We start from the raw sequence: 17,423 nt of genomic DNA, 5'->3' as shown, positions 1-17,423 counted from the left end.
AAATGTTTTTTTGAAATCAACAGGTGAAGACAAAAAGTAGTTTATCACAGCATGAAATGCATGATGGGATATGAACTATTTTCCAATGGTTGTAATGGGAACACTGGAACACTTAGAACATCACCAGAATCACCAGATCGGTGGGGCATGCTGTCTACATGACGTTTTGTTGATTGAGTTCTCTTGTCTTTACTTGTTTATGAGTGTCCATTTTCATTTTCTAATTTACAGAGGACTACTTTGAAGACATATCTTCGTATGGTAAGTCCAGAAGACGGACGTGAGAAAAAGGAAGTGTTAAAGAAATGTAAAAAAAACAACATAAAGGCACTTAGTAATGTAACATAGTAACATAGTAAATAAGGTTGAAAGAAGACAAGAGTCCATCAGGTTCAACCTAGTCCATCAGGTTCAACCTAGTCCATCAGGTTCAACCTAGATGTCTAAATGTCTTAAAACCTAGAATTTGGTTAGGATTATGGCAAAAAGCCAAGTTAAAAACTGAATCTATTTTTAATATTAGTATGGATTGGGGATTATCTTTAATTCTATTTGTGCACAGACAATGTCTTACATCTCTATTTATTTGTAATTTAGTATTGAAGAATATTTGACAGATTTCTAATATCTTTATTATTTTATACGTTTTTCCAGTAGAAAATTTTATTTTACTCACATGTAAACATGTGACTTTTTGTTAATTACATACTTAGGCTATGTTCATATCTGGATTATGGATTTTGTTGATGACGAAAGCAAATCCTGCTGGACCCCATTGACTTTATTAGGGTCCATCAAGGCTTATATTATCAACCTACTTAATAAGGCACTAAAATTTAGCTGCTAAGTACATATAACACGTTATTTTATATCAAGCTAAACTATTGATGAACGTTTGCTGTATCTCAATGATTCAAGAACACACACACACACACAAATAGTGTTGTATAAATCCAGTTGTTACTTGAAAACACTGAATACCGGAGACATATAAAATTCTAATAGGGAGTGTGTATATATCTTTGCCTAGTACTCTGAGTACACAAAGGTGAAATGTTCTGAATGGGATGGAAGTCTAATTAGTATCATATTGAGGGTTTATGCACCTTGTAGGGAAGAGAGCTGTACTATTACTGCATCATACAAATTACAGCAAAGTTAATGTTTTTACATTACCTCAATCTGGTACAAATGTGTATTGCATAACTATTTTTGCTGGCCGTTTAACATTGTTTTTTTCATCTGTTTAATGTGAAAAACTGGTGAAATTTTTTTTAAAAAAACATACAGTTGTGTGCATTTCCAGTGACTTTCAGTGTAAAAGTCAAAAAGTTTTTCTATTAAACGGATCTGTTAAAGGGACACCAAAAACACCCAGCCAAACTTAGTTCACTAAATTATCCCCAATTACTAATCTGCATACAACTATTGAGGGTATGTTCTAATATGGCAGCTGCCACATGCGGATGAAACCATACTCACATGTAGTGGGCAGTGGCTGCAGAAATTTACCAGTAATAACAGAAACATTGCACAGCTACAGGCCACCACATGCGGGCCTGGTTTTGTTCACACTTTAGAAGATGTCTGAACTTCCTATATAGGAATACTTATTTTCAAGGCTAATGAGCAGAGACTCACTGGGCAGAAAGAGCTTTGTTTGGATACATGCACACCCTTGTGCACTCAAAGTACTAATTAGTTAAAAAATAAGAGATTTAGAATATTTTATTAATATACTACATTTATTATATGGTGAGTATATAGCGGATGTTCATAAAAACTATATATATCTTGTGTGTGTCTAAATGTAGGTTAGGGTTACACATACAGCAATATATTAGTTCTCTATGTGATTTTAAATGTTTTTATATTTTCATTGAAGAACACCCTGAAGCCGAAGTCGATTTATCAACTCATTCAGGATTATTTGTGAAGAAACCGCATGATCTGACCGTAGAAACAGGTATGTGCTAACACTTTCTGTAGATAATATCACAAACTAAAGCACCTTTGCCCCTCTAGTTAGTTCTAATTACAAAGTTAAAATTAGGGAAAAAATTGTGCTCACTAATACAGAATGGGATAGGAACTTTTGATATTTGTACTAGTTTTGTGCATAGGGAAACACTTTCTATGCTTCTACATATAAGGAGGTCCCTTGCTTAAAAGGCATCATAACCTGCTGATAAATTGTAGTAACCCAGGGCTTCTAGGTGGTGTTTTCAAGGGTTGATGTTGCAGTTCTGCAGCACTTGTCACGGGGCTTAGAGTGGTATAAGCCCTCCGTGGGTCCCAACATACCCACGCTAAATAGGATAGTCCCTGTGTCCATTGGCGTAGCTACCATGAAGGCAGGGAAGGCGACTGCTATGGGGCCCCTGCAGGAAGGGGGCCCGAGGAAGCCTGCCCTGCCTTCATGGTAGGTACTGACACTGACATCCGACCACTGTACCCCCAGGGGTCCAGAGAGGAAGAGGGACCCACCACTGCACTGTTCAGCTCCCTCACTGTAGTGCCGGGTGAGCGGGCTGAACAGAGGAGCAGGACCTGCCAGGTCCTGCAAGGCACAGGAGAGGGATGAAAGTCCCTATGGTCACATGACCCAAAGGTCCTGAATACTTCTATGTGAAGATCAGCCCGGACTACAGGAGGAGGAGCTGTAAGTGCTGTGTATGTGTGTCAGTGAGTGTATATATGTATCTGTGGGTATATGTATATGTCAGTGTGTGTATATATGTATCTGTGTATATATTTATATGTCACTATGTGTATGTATCTGTGGCTATATGTGTGTGTGTATGTCAGCAATGTCTGTAGCACTGGTTTATATGTGTGTGTTTGTGTATGTCAGTTGTGTCTCAAGTGATTGACAGGTTTGCTCCCAAAGATGTTCTGCAGCAGCTTCTATTAATGCTGGGCTCTAATAAAAGAACCCACCACTAATATCTGTTGCATTTTCTTTTATTTCTGGTTGAGTATTTCTTATTACACTGAGATGATTTTCCTGTGTACAGTCTATTCATGGTTTATACATCAGCACTAGTGTAATCACATTACAGCGTATATATGTGTGTATGTCAGTGGCGTATCTGTATATATGTTAATGGTGCCTCTGTGTTTGTATATGTGCGTCATTGTCTGTGTTTGGCGGGGGGGGGGGGGGAAGCGTACAGGATTCATGGGAATCTTCATCACCAGAAGATTCCGTCAGAAGTCATTCCTATCAGATATAAAGCGATAGGTCTCGTTAATCCATCCCACGCTCTTCTCCACACTACCTGGCATTATTGTGTCCCCATCTGTGACTGCTCATCTTATTATTATTATTATTTATTTATAGAGCGCACTTAATTCCAGAGCGCTATACAGGCAACAGGGGTGACAAACAAGAACATTACAAGATCAAAACACATTACATGAAGGCAGATGGGAGACTGATACATGGGGAAGAGGACCCTGCCCGCGAGGGCTTACAATCTAAGACTCATAAAAAGACCTTTATCGCAAGATGCATACAGTATATTAACTTGAGAAGTTGGCTTGTCAAAATCCCTGTTAATGCTAGCAGGAAGACTATACAGACACTGGATAAAACTTTAAACACTAGGTGCAGTCCAGTTACTGGGGAATAGTTTAGATGACTAGAAAACAGACATGCAGACTTCAATGAGGGCATCCTATCAAATTAGTAAGTACTCTGCTGGAGGGGCTCTAACCACTTTGAAGTTGGTAATGATACACTTGAGAAATAGTCCGTACTCAAAGCTATGACGATTCATCAATTGCTGGTCAAGGACACAGAGTGACACATCCAGTAGTACAGGCCTCAGTTAAGGGTGAGCCAGACATTGGGATTTCCCTTTAGGTCCTGATGAGTTGCAGTGGGGTAAATTGGTGTAGTTGCCCTTTCTGAAGCTTCTGGTGAAGATGTATGGCTTGGTAGAGAACAGAATAGCACCTCAACATGGATAGGATATAGTCCCTCTGTGGTAGCCTCACCCAAGGTGTACTAGTCCAACATGGTTAGTGTGCAGGAACAGAAGATAACTAGCAGGATCAGTTCCCTTCAGCTATGCTTCACAATAAGATATAAAAAAACAACTGACACCTAGTGGCCACCTAGTGTATCATCCACAGAATACCATATATTATGTCTACCTTCAGTGTCGACCTACATATACACAGAACTAACAGTGGCACATGGGTTCTGGGACACTGCAAAAGCAGAATAGGGGACATTACAGAGAGGCACAGAGTGTCTTAAATACGGAACTCTGGTGCAGCATTTTATTAGTATGCTTTCAGCCATATTTGCCCACAGAAAGGATTTCCTACTGTTGCCTATATTTTCAGTGATGCCTGAAAATGTCCATTTACTACAGTTCAGTTAGTGTTGCAAGATACATAAAGTCCAGTAAGATTAGATTCTGCTCTAAAGGACCTCTACTAAAGATGACTATCGTGATGTGTAAGCTACTTAGTACCAGCTCTGGATGGAAGCCTCAGAGAGTTAAGCGTTCACAGAAGAGTTCTTGCACAGACATATTCCCCCATGAGTCTACACGATTCTCCCTCTAAGGGTATGTTCACACTAAGTAAATCAGGAGGAATTCAGGTGAAAGTTCCGCCATGGAATCCCCCCATGCTCAGTGTGTCCCGTCTATGGGAGAGCGCGCTCTCCTCCGCTGCCGCAGCTCTCCGCTCAAAGAAGTGACATGTCACTTCTTTGAGCTGAGAGGGGAGGGAAGCGGACGAACGCGCGCCCTCTCATTCACTCACTGTAGGACACTGAGCACAGCGGGATTCCGTGGCGGAGAGCTCCACTGCAGAATTCCGTCGTATTTGCCAAGTTTTTGCCCTCTCAGCATGAACTGAAAACTCTCCACAGTGTTGTAATAACTGCAAACTTGAGCAAGGTCTGTCTTAGGTGAAGCTTTAGCAACTGGAACAGGATTTGGCTCTTGGTGCAAACAAGCCTCATTTATCTTGTGCTCAGCAAATGTAACTGGGAACTGAAGACTAACTAGACCTACTGTATACCCCTTCACAAGGTCTAGGAACTAAAATCTAATCATCTGCAAAGCTGGCAGATACTTTATCACACTTCCCTGGTCCAGCCAGGACTGACAAGAAAGATGCAGCTCTCTGGGAAGAAAGGGTGGAACCTGGTAGATTCCCCTCAGACCACACTTGTAGCAGAAGTTGTCTGAGAAAAGGTCATGTGACCAAGGTTCAGTACATCGTTAGACATGTAAGCTTCTAATATTGGTAATAAAAACTGTGTTAACCCTTGCACATCCACAATATCTACTATGCAGCATTAGTAGTGTGACAGACCAAATGACAACAAGATTCAGATACTGGTGAGTAGCTACAGGTTTGTGGGCCCTGGTGCAAAATTTCAGCTCCCTCCACAATCAGAAGACGTTTGAGTCAGAACAGTTATATCCAGTGACTTACAGTTAATGTCTTCTGTGTTTGGAGTTGTTTATTTTCACTCTCTTCTCCACTTAGCCCAGGCTGCCATAAATACTTCTTCTGGTCACATCTCACCTATGCAGCATTTGCAGTCTTTGGATCCTTCCTTTTTATACTATCTCCTATTATTGTAACACAATGCGACATATGTGATCCCTGACCTGAATAATTATGCCACCGTGACCCCTTAAAGGAGATGTCTGAATTATTAAAAAGGGAATACATATTGTTGCTGCCCTTCTGGTCCTCCTCGCCACCTTTGTTTACTTCCCTGGGGAGATGATATACTCATATACCCTGTAGACAATCACTGGCCTCAACAGTAGAGGGCAAAAGACCCATGAAGTAGGTGACTGGACAGGTTATATCTGCAGGGAAGTAAACATAGGTGGCAGAGTACTGAAGAAACTAATTGTACCACTGTCCCCCCTTACGAACTACCACAGTAGCAGTCATAGTGGCTGCTACACTGCCTGCCCGGAGGCCCAATGTTGTAATGGCCTGGGCCCCCTGAAATTACATCACTTGCAGCACCCTGCAAAATATGTCACAGGGCCCCTCAACTATAATGTTTCATTTACAGTACTGGACTCCTCATATGGGCCACCTTATGTCCGTGGGCCCGGGTGCAACAGCACCCTCTGCCCCCCACTATGGCTGTGGCCCTGCTACACAGTGCTCAGGGCTTGAAGCATCTGGCTCTGTTCACTGTACAGCAGTGGCAATGCACAACTACAACTCACCTGCAGTAACCAGGCCCAGCCACTACAGAATAAACAGAGCCAACTAGCCCTGTTCACTGAGAAGTGTGGACGGTAAACAGTTGATTGACAGAGGTGTTGGGCGCCAGCACCTGTTTTACCCAGAAAACACCTGAGACCCCCCACTACATAAAAAGGCAATCCCGAGCTCTTTACTCCTTAGCTGCACATTACTTGTAGTTTTTCTGTAATGTTGTGCTGCCCTCTGTTCATTTTTTACTATATTTTTTGTGCAGGGAAAGACTTTCATGTAAACATCACGGTAAATGGCACTCAGCTTACCGCAAAGCCCACAGTCAAATGGTTTAAAGGTAAATGGCTGGAACTGGGAAGCAAAAGTGGGACCCGGTACAAGTTTGAAGATAGTTATGATGAAGCAAAAAAGGTATTTTTTTGTTTGTTAAAGTGAACTAAATTTAACTACTTGAGGAATTTTCTTTTTTTCCTCTCCATCTTCTAAAAGTTATCATTTCCATCTAAACAGCAATAAGAGGGTTTATTTATTGCTGGACCAATTGTAATAACATGCTTCATTTTAGCAAAAAAATATACTGCAAAACAACAACAAAAAATGGAATAAAATACCTGGCATCAGTGTGATTGTTGATGCTGGATACGACAGGGGGTATTGGAATGTTGATAGCAGCTGACATCCATCGTTTATAAAGCAAGCTTAGTTCTTCAGCTTACTTAATGTACCTTGAGTATGCATATTCTGTATATATATATATATATATATATATATATATATATATATGGTAGATGTTGTCCAAGAAGTAAAAAAAATATAGTTACTGAGGGCCTACAAAACTTGTGTAGTGGTGGCCTTGAGGATAATCCCTCAAGAATTTTTTGGGACTGTTGATGGCACCTGCCATACTGGTGTAATTGAGACAAGAGAGTAACATCTGCCCAATACCGACCCTAGCATTATGGCCTGATTTCACACAGTCTCTCACTGTAGGCATCACTTTGGCCTCAACAGGTCTCTATTTCTGTGTTACCTAAGGTGCCTTTACTCAATGTCACTCTTCTCTATCACCTGTTCCAGGTGTGTCTCTTTGTGTGTCCCTACATCGTTGTACACTATCCCATCAGAACTGGCAGTCCCAGACAGTGTAGAGAGTTTCCCCCAACTAGTGATACCCAGTTTTTTATTGAGTCATACTATCACTTCTGTAGGGTTACAGTGAGCCCAGAATCCAGCCCACTGTCCCCACCTATGTTAATGACCTGCCCTAGGCATCAGTCCCCTACTAGACGATGTTCCCTACAATAATTAAGTGCAGGGCCAGTCAGGGTGGAATTGTCGACAGCCTGGGTCAAAAAGCAAGCCGGGAACAAATAAGTTAAAGCGCAAAACCAGCATAGTCTAAAAAAAAGCCAGAGGTCAAACCAGAGAGAATAACATCAGAAACCAAATCAGAGCCAAAGACAAAACGTATTACATCTCTACTATTGTCAAACAATGTTGTGATGATGTGTGATCCCTGATCTGAATTATTATGCCACCATGACTCCTTAAAGGAGTTGTCTGAAAAAAAGAAGAAGAAATAAAGTCTGTCATTGTCTGAATTTTTTTTTAAATGCTATACTTGTTTTAACTTGTGTGGGTCCAGTGCTGCTTCTCCAATCCTCCCTACCATCTTTGTTAACATCCCTGCTGAGCTGGTGTGTCAGTATACCCTGTAGTCAATCACTGGCCTCAGCAGGAGATGGCACAAGATCCTGAAAACAATGACTAGGCATGTCATATCTGCAGGGAAGTAAACAAAGGTGGCATGTAGGTGGTAGTGTACTGTGACCTGTCCCTCTAATATACTTTGCCACTGTGCCCTCTAATGTACTGAAACTGTGTTCTCTAATGTACTGTGCCACTGTGACCTCTAATGTACTGTGTCAATGTGTTTTCTTTTTTTATCAATTCTTTATTTAAGTTTTTTCAAATAAACAGTAGTTAGACAACTTGTCTCTCAGTATTAAACAGAGAATAAACTAGCATGGTGACTGCACAGTAAGAGTCCAGCTAATAATCAGTCCCGTGGCTTGGTCCAACCTTATTCCATTTGCTTGGAGGAGACGGTGTGAGTTGCCTTAGTCCTCAAGTCAGATGAATGTGGTCCGTAAGGTTAGCAAGTTGTAACGTCTTTTTTCTTGAGGCATATATCATGTCAATGTGTTTTCTAATATACTGCCACCGTGACCTCTAGTGTACTGTAACACTGTCCCTCTAATGTACTGTGCCACTGTGACATCTAGTGTACTAACAAGAACTAAAACAGACATGGTGTGAACCATTAACTCAATCGGGTGAGAGAAACAATGGTGGAACTCTCACTTTGACGTGTTGTGCTAAATGAGAGGCATAACACTAAAAACCGCATATATGCAATGGACCACAGCCACTCCCACGGAATCACACAGGACTCTGAACAATAGACTCAATTCCTCCATTCTAAAGCATGGGTGCCAGGCACATCCGTCCTGTAATTAAGTCCCTTTGGAAAGCGGGTGTCCATGTCTAACCCCTTCACGTCAGTAACATATATATATATATATACGTTCCTATTACACATACCCCGTGCAGTAGGAATGTATATATATGTTCCTGACTGAGGGGGGCTTTGTGATGAGAACGGGATCGCTGCAGAGATAGCGATCCCGCTCTCATCTGTGTCCAGCACCGGAGGTAATGAGAGTCAGTTGCGATCCCGCAGCTGACCCCCATTAACCCCTTAGTGATCGCCGCCGCCATCACTGTGATAAGACTAATGTCTGTTCACAGGGATCTTAAGTAAAAATGAATGAAAGCCCCATGCTCTCCGCCACCGGAGGTAGCGGAGACCATGGGGCAGTGATCGGGGATCCCCCTGTGGGGTCCCGGTACAAACGATCAGCGGTATATACTATATACCGCTGATCGCTTGTGCCATGTGCTCCCCAGCACTTTTTATCCCCTGTCACCACGAATGATTGGTGACAGGGGATAAAAAGTAATACTGTGCCCCCCCCCAAGTCGCCCCCCACCCCCCCAGTCACCCTAGTCACCCCAGTCACCCCCCCTTCCCCATATACTCACCTGATCCTGGGAGGTCCTTCCTCCTCGACGTCCAGGCTGCTTCTGAAGTGCGCAAGCGCTCCAGAACCAGCCAACTCAGAAAATTTGGTCTCTGTCACTAAACTATGATTACTGTGATAGAAAATATCACAGTAATCATAGTAATATAGAGAAAATAAATGTGTAAAAATACAAAAAGTGACAAACATACAAAAAAATAAAAAACACACTTTTTATTATAGTAATAATTGCAGTTTACTCCCAAATTACCCCTAACCCCCCCCCAGATTACCCGTAACCACCGCAGGTTGCCTGTAACCACCCCAGGTTGTCCGTAATCACATCAGATTGCACGTAACTCCCCAGATTACACGTAACCACCGCACGTTGCCCGTAACCACCGCACATTGCCCGTAATCATCGCACGTTGCCAGTGACCCCCTCCATATTGTCTGTAATCACCCCAGATTGCCTGTAACCACCCCAAATTACATGTACCCACCCCAGATTACCTTCAAGCACTTCAGTCTATCTGTAACAATTCTAGATTGTCTGTAACCCCTCCAGGTTGCCCGTAACCACCGCAGGTTGCGCATAACCACCCCAGGTTGCCCGTAATCATGCCAGATTACATGTAGCCCCCCCAGATTGCACGCAACCACCGCAGGTTGCCTCTGACCACCGCACCTTGTCTCTGACCACCGCACGTCGCCTTTGACCAACGCACTTCGCCTCTGACCACCGCACCTTGCCTCTGACCACCGCACAATGCCTCTGACCACCGCACCTTGCCTCTGACCACCGCACCTTGCCTCTGACCACCGCCTCTAACCACCCCAAATTGCCAATGCCCCCCTCTAGATTGCCCGTAACCACGGCAGATTACAGGTACCCACCGCAGATTACCTATAAGCACTTCAGTTTATCCGTAACCACCCCAGATTGTCCGTAACTACCCTAGATTGTCCGTAACCACCCCAGATTGTCTGTAACCACCCCACGTTGCCCGTAACCACAGCAGGTTGCCTGTAACCACCCTAGATTGTCTGTGACCACAGCAGGTTGCCCGTAACCACCCCACGTTGTCCGTATCCACCCCAGGTTGCCGTAACCACAGCAGGTTGTCTGTATCCAACCCACGTTGCCCGTAACCACCCCAGGTTGCCTGTAACCACCCCAGGTTGACCGTATCCACCCCAGATTGACTGTATCCACCCCAGATTACCCGTAACCACCCCAGGTTGCCCGTAACCACCTCCAGATTACCCGGAACCACCCCACATTACCTGTGATCTCATTTTTTTGTTTTATTTTAGTAACTGCGCTATTCTAATAACTATTACTAGCTGCGGTTTTGCTCCAGCAAATTGGCGCTCCTTCCCTTCTGAGCCCTGCTGTGTGCCCATACAGTGGTTTATGCCCACATATGGGGTACCGTTGTACTCAGGAGAACCTGCGTTACAGATTTTGGGGTACATTTTTTCTCCTGTTCCTTGTGAAATTTAGCAATTTCAAACTAAACCAACATATTATTGGAAAAATTCAAGTTTTTCATTTTTACTGGCCAATTTTGAATACTTTCCTCTAATACCTGTGGGGCCAAAATGCTCATCCTAACCCAAGATTAATTCTTTGAGGGGTGTACTTTTGGGGGGGTTCTATTCTGTAGACATTACAGGGGCTCTGCAAACGCACCTCGTGCTCAGAAACTTCTTCAGAAAAATCTGCACGGAAAATGCTAATTGTCGCTCCTTCCCTTCTGAGCCCGGCTGTGTGCCCATACAGGGGTTTATGCCTACATATGGGGTACAGTTCTACTCAGGAGAACCTGCATTACAGATTTTGGGTGAATTTTCTCTCCTGTTCCTCATGAAATTGAGAAATTTTAAACTAAAGGAACATGTTATTGGAAAAATTCGAGTTTTTCATTTTTACTGTCTAGTTTTGAATACTTTCCTCTAATACCTGTGGGGTCAAAATGCTCACCACACGCCAAAATGAATTCTTTGAGGGGTGCACTTTCCAAAATGGGGTGACTTATGGCGAGATTTTACTCAGCTGGCACTACAGGGGCACTGCAAACGCACCTGGCGCTCAGAAACTTCTTCAGCAAAATCTGCATTGAAAAAGCTAATTGGCGCTCCTTTCCTTCTGAGCCCTGCTGTGTGCCCATACAGTGGTTTATGCCCACATATGGGGTACCTTTTTACTCAGGAGAACCTGCGTTACAAATTTTGGGGTACTTTTTCTCTTGTTCCTCGTGAAATTGAGAAATTTCAAACTAAAGGAACATATTATTGGAAAAATTCGAGTTTTTCATTTTTACTGTCTACTTATGAATACTTTCCTCTAATACCTGTGGGGTCAAAATGCTCACCTCCCCCCAAAATGAATTCTTTGAGGGGTGTACTTTCGAAAATAGGGTGACTAATGGCAAGATTTTACTCCGCTGGCACTACAAACGCACTGCGGAATCTGTTGGCGCTATATAAATAAAAATTATTATTATTATTATTATTATTATTATTATTATTATTATTACCTGGTGCTCAGAAACTTCTTCAGCAAAATCTGCGTTGAAAAATCTAATTGGCGCTCCTTTCCTTCTGAACCTTCCTGTGTGCCCATGCAGTGGTTTATGCCCACATATGAGGTACCTTTTTACTCAGGAGAACCTGCGTTACAAATTTTGGGGTACTTTTTTCTTTTGTTCCTCGTAAAATTGAGAAATTTCAAACTAAACGAACATATTATTGGAAAAATTTGAGTTTTAAATTTTTACTGTCTAATTTTGAATACTTTCCTCTAACACCTGTGGGGTCAAAATGCTCATCCTACCCCAAGAGGAATTCTTTGAGGGGTGCACTTTCCAAAATGGGGTGACTTATGGGGGGTTTCCTCTCTGCTGACACTACAGGGGCTCTGCAAATGCACCTGGTGCTCAGAAACTTCTTCAGCAAAATCTGCAATGGAAAAGCTAATTGGCGCTCCCTTCCTTCTGAGCCCTGCTGTGTGCCCATGCAGTGGTTTACGCCCACATATGGGGTACCGTAGTACTCAAGAGAACCTGCGTTACAAATTTTGGGGTGCTTTTTCTCTCATGTTCCTTTTGAAAATGAGAAACTTTAATCTAAACGTATATATTATTGAAAAATTTGAATTTTTCATTTTTTACGGCCTAATGGTGAATACTTTCCTTCAGCCTCTGTACGGTTAAAATGCTCATTATACCCCTAGATTAATTCTTTAACGTGTGTAGTTTCCAAAATGGGGTCACTTATGGGGGTTTCCAGTATACAAACCTCCTAAATCAACTTAAAAAAAGAACTGGTCCCTAAAAAAATCAGTTTTGGAAACTTTCACAAAAATGTGGTAATTTGCTGATAAATTTCTAAGCCCCGTAACACCCTAAAAAAGTAAAATATGTTTATGAAATGAAGCCAGAATAAAGAGGACATATTGGTAATGTGACTTAGTAACTAATTTATGTGATACGACTTTCTTTTTTTAGAAGCAGAGAATTTCAAAGTTCATTAAAATGCTAATTTTTTTAATTTTTCATGATATTTTGATATTTTTCACACAAAACACACAAAGTAGTGACCAAACTTTGCCACTAATATAAAGTGCCATATGTGACAAAAAAACAATCAATTGCTAGCATACGTTAAAGCATCACTGAGCTATAAGCGCATAAAATGCGACAGGTCAGATTTTGAAAAATGAGCCTGGTCTTTTAGGTGCAAATAGGCTTGGTCTTAAAGGGGTTAAGATCCAGAAGGCTTCGCGATTGAAAACTTTCTGTGACCAACTGCCACCTCTAAAGTCTTTATTTACCCTCTCAATGCCATAAAAAGAAAAAGATTTTAAATCGCCATTATGGATAATAATAAAATGCTTAGCTGCTCCAGATACATTCTCTCCTCTCCTTTTAATATCATATAGGTGTTCTGCAATGCGGGTTTTTAATTTTCTTGTTGTGCACCCTATATATGTTTTGTTATAGAAAGAACAGAAAATAGCATAAATGACATGGTCACGGTTGCAATTAATTAATTTATAAATTTTTAAGTGGATTTATTTGTACTTGTGGAAACAATAAAGGACCGTGTATTTATGGGATCGAGTGCTACGGAGTTTTCTCTTTTGAACTACTTGCCATACACCCAGCAAGCTCCTGGGTGCTGTATGCACCTCCCTAGGTCTTGGGACACAACCAGGAAAGTTATGCCTTCTTCATACAATGGCGTTATTTTGGGTTGAGAGGTGAACTTACTTTGTTTTTTGGATTTGTATCTCATCACAGCCCTAATTAAGGGTCAGTAGACTCAAAATGCGTCAGCTTTTCTATTTTCCAACAGAGAGAAGTTCAGTTTGTTGAGGCGGAAAATTTTTTGTCATTTCTTCAGTGTATTTTACCACTGCCCCCTCTAATGTACTGAGCCACTGCCCCCTCTAATGTACTGAGCCACTGTCCCCACTAATGAGCTGTGCCACTGTCCCCTAATGTCCAGCACCACTATCCACTAATGTACTGTGCCTCTATGTCCTCTGATGTATTGTACCACTGTCTCCTTTAAAGGGAAACTATATCAGCAGGTAAGACAAATCTAATCTGCTGAAAAAACTTGTTTTCTATTAAAAGTACATTAAAAGTTATATAGCTGTGTCTATACAATGTATTACTGTATCTGTACGGTTCTGCCACACCGGTAGCTGATAGAAATTCAGGAAGTGAAAAAAAAAAGGCCCCTGTGCCAATTCACATTGTCTCCTGCTCCTTCTGCTATCCCCCTTAGGAGAAAAATCTTACATGCCTTTGTCTCACATTGAGTGTTTGCTGAGCACAGGCTGATAATGCAGAAGGGGGGCAGGGCGTGATGTCACAGGAGGCTTGGCTGCATCAGTGATTCACCATCTCTGACCGGCCAGAAACAGCTGCTGCACTGATTGTACTGATTGTAATGGCTTGGGGCTGTGATGGTCACCTGAGGGAAAGCATTGCATTCTGGGAAATGGTAAACCAGGAAGGACAGAAACAAATCGATTTTTGATAGTTTCAAAACTGGGATAGGCAGGTAAGTAATGCTATATGCTTCTGCAGAAGTTTCATTTTTTTTAACCTCTACCCGGAGTTCCCCTTTAACATAGCTCCCTGACACCATTGTTGCGTCAGGGATCATGTTAACCTTGGCTACATCTACACCTTTCTTCTCAGCATCCAGGGCACTATAGGGGACTATCAGCAGGTTAGATTCATCCACTTTTAATGTACTGTACCACTGCCCTCTCTAATGCACTGTGCCACTGTCCTCTGATGTACAGTACCATTGTCCTCTCTAATGTACTGTGTCACTGTCTTCTAATGTACTGTACCACTGTCTCCTTTAATGTACCGTACCATTGTCCGCTCTAATGTACCTGTACCACTGTCCCGCTAATGTACTGTACCACTGTCCTCTAATGTACTCTACCAATGTCTCCTTTAATGTACTGAACAACAGTCCTCTCTAATGTACTGTGCCACTGTCTTCTAATGTACCTTGCCAATGTCTTCTCTAATGTACTGTACCACTGTCCCCTCTAATGTACTGTACCACTGTCTCCTTTAATGTACTGTACCACTGTCTCCTTTAATGTACTGTACCATTGCCCTCTCTAATGTACTGTACTACTGTCTCCTTTAATGTACTGTACCATTGTCCTCTCTAATGTACTGTACCATTGTCCTCTCTGATGTACTGTACCATTGTCCTCTCTAATGTACTGTACCATTGTCCTCTCTAATGTACTGTACCACTGTCTCCTTTAATGTATTGTGCCACTGTCCCCTAATGTACTGTACCACTGTCTTCTCTAATGTACTGTATCACTGTCCCCACTAATGGACAGAGAGGGTTGATCTGAATTTTTATTAGGGGGATTTTTGTGTATATTTAAAAAAAATTGCTTTTATTTTACAATCATAGGATTTTTCTTCATTACATTGATCTATATAAAATAAATTAGCTGATAAAACACATTAATGGTGCGTTCACACCTACAGGATCTGCAGCTGATTTTCTGCAGCAGATTTCATTTAAATAACTTATCACAGCATCAAATCTGCTGCAGATCTGCTGCAGATCCTGTAGGTGTGAACGCACCCTAAAATTCTTTAAATGGTAAAGTAAAACAAAAGCTACCTGATTTCATCATTTTTGGATTTGTACTGATATGTAGAATTAATGAAGCTCATCAGTTTTACCATACGGTGAACTCAGAGATGATTATTGTCTCAGAAACTTGTGTAATTGTGTATTTTTCTCAATTTTATCCGATGAATATTTTTTCTGGTTTCACAATGTATCATATAGTAAAATAAAGATCATAATTTTTTGTACTTGAAAAATAAAATAAAATGGGTGAGGTGAAGGAAAATACCTTCTATTATTGAGAAAATAATAGCAGCAAGTTTCTTTACATTACATTATCCTTTGCAATTCAAACTAACTGTTCAGTCTTCAGGCTTTGGTTTTCATTCCGCTTCTTTAAATACTCATGTGGAGCCAAGTGAATCTATCTTGCACCCTCTAGTGGTTTAAACTGTGTAAGGCAGTTAGTTTATCACTGAATCACGGAATGTGTTACCCAAATTTTCTTTAACCGATTAGCATCAGATACAAAAATTTTTTTTATTCTAACCTGTTTCTATTTTCTGACTGTAACTTTTTTTTATTTTACTTTTTGTACATTGTTATGGGGGCTGCCATATTGCCTGAGCTGGTCTTTGCATTTAGTGACCTGCTTTACAGCAAGCCTCATGGACATAGACCACAATAGATGGAGTCTGTCCCCTTGAGGTAACTATGAAACATTATTGAGCATTCTGTGACCTTTGAAGAGGTCACTCCAAAGGGAGCTGCTATTGCCTCCTCTTTCTACTAGTGTCACTTGATGCTGAAATTTAGTACATAACACTTAACAGCAGCCTCCTCTTATCATTACACACAGAACAGGAAGTCTCAGCTTAGTTTTAGCCCCAGGGGTGACAATGAAAACTGCAAGAATTCAGGATTATTTTATAAAATACAAAATTAGAAAATGAGGGAAAATGTCGTGAAAAATTCTTTAAAAATGTTTTTAAAACATAAAAACATTAAACAATGTCACAATGTCATTTTCTGATCATACGTTCCCTTTAAAGGGAATGTTTTGCCTAAATTTATAGTTAGAGACAGACACTGGAAAATATTGGGGTACATTTATGAAGGCAGCGCCACTCACGTACACCAGGGAGAAGAGCAGATTTTCCCCTCCTCCCTTGCATACGCTAGCTGCATCCTCCCCTCTCCAGGGGTTGGCAAGGTGGCTCGCAGGCAGAAATCATGGCTCAGGAGCAGGTATAGATTTCTGCGTCCGCTGTACGGCAGGCGCAGATCAGGCCGGTTTCACTAAGGGGTGTGCGCCTCTTAATGAATCCGGTGGGGTAATTGGAGGCGGGGACTAATTTAAGACTGGAAGTACCAGTACATCGGTCTTCATAAATGCCCCTTATTCGTTTTTTTTCTAATCTGTTTTCTGATTTGTTTACTTATATTTTTAGTACATTATTAAATAGCTAAAATAACAGTCCCCACATAACAAAACATAAGAAAAATAGAGCAACCGAGGGGTCAATTGCATAAATCAGCTCCCTACAGCGTCACATGACATGTATAGAACCAACAAACCACAAGTATGGTATCTTACTAGTCTGATGTGTTCATGTAGACTCCAAGTCTGGCATTGGCAGGGTCTGTCCACATCACCACTAGATGGATGCAAAAAAGAGACAACAGGAAATTAACCCTATTATACCCTATTGGGGAGATGTAGTGAACTACCCCCGTGTGCTCAGGGTCTATGGAGCACTCGTCCTAAAAAGGGGAACCCTTATCCCGATCTACCCCTTTGTCTGCCCCTAGTATGCCCTCCACAAAAATGCCCTCTTTGCAGCTCCGACGCCTTTCTTCTATATCCTGGAGTCCTCAGGTAGAAAAAGCAATAAGGCAGGGACAGAATGGGGTAACAAAAATAAGCAAACAAGCTAGGTAACCATTTGATGAAGTACCAGCATATTCATTCCACTGGGATGAGGAGGC

The 17,423-nt window shown here is 41.6% G+C and overlaps 1 protein-coding gene across 3 annotated transcripts in view; it reads left to right on the top strand.

Annotated features, from left to right (window-relative positions):
- LOC138769868 (myosin-binding protein C, fast-type-like) overlaps positions 1-17,423 on the top strand; it is an 87,285-nt gene that overhangs the window by 31,114 nt on the left and 38,748 nt on the right. For 2 of the 3 annotated variants that reach the window (XM_069948591.1, XM_069948589.1), the window contains 3 exons: positions 232-261; positions 1,886-1,966; positions 6,479-6,627. In XM_069948591.1, the coding sequence (XP_069804692.1) occupies positions 232-261; positions 1,886-1,966; positions 6,479-6,627 (260 nt within the window). Of the gene's footprint in view, positions 1-231; positions 262-1,885; positions 1,967-6,478; positions 6,628-17,423 lie in introns of those variants that run through there. The other variant, XM_069948592.1, reaches the window with a different exon arrangement.

The sequence above is a fragment of the Dendropsophus ebraccatus genome, chromosome 12 (genome assembly GCF_027789765.1).
Source record: "Dendropsophus ebraccatus isolate aDenEbr1 chromosome 12, aDenEbr1.pat, whole genome shotgun sequence".
Classification (NCBI taxonomy): Eukaryota; Metazoa; Chordata; class Amphibia; order Anura; family Hylidae; genus Dendropsophus; species Dendropsophus ebraccatus.
The sequence above is the reverse complement of the archived record's forward strand: the minus strand, read 5'-3'. Positions and strand labels throughout refer to the sequence as shown.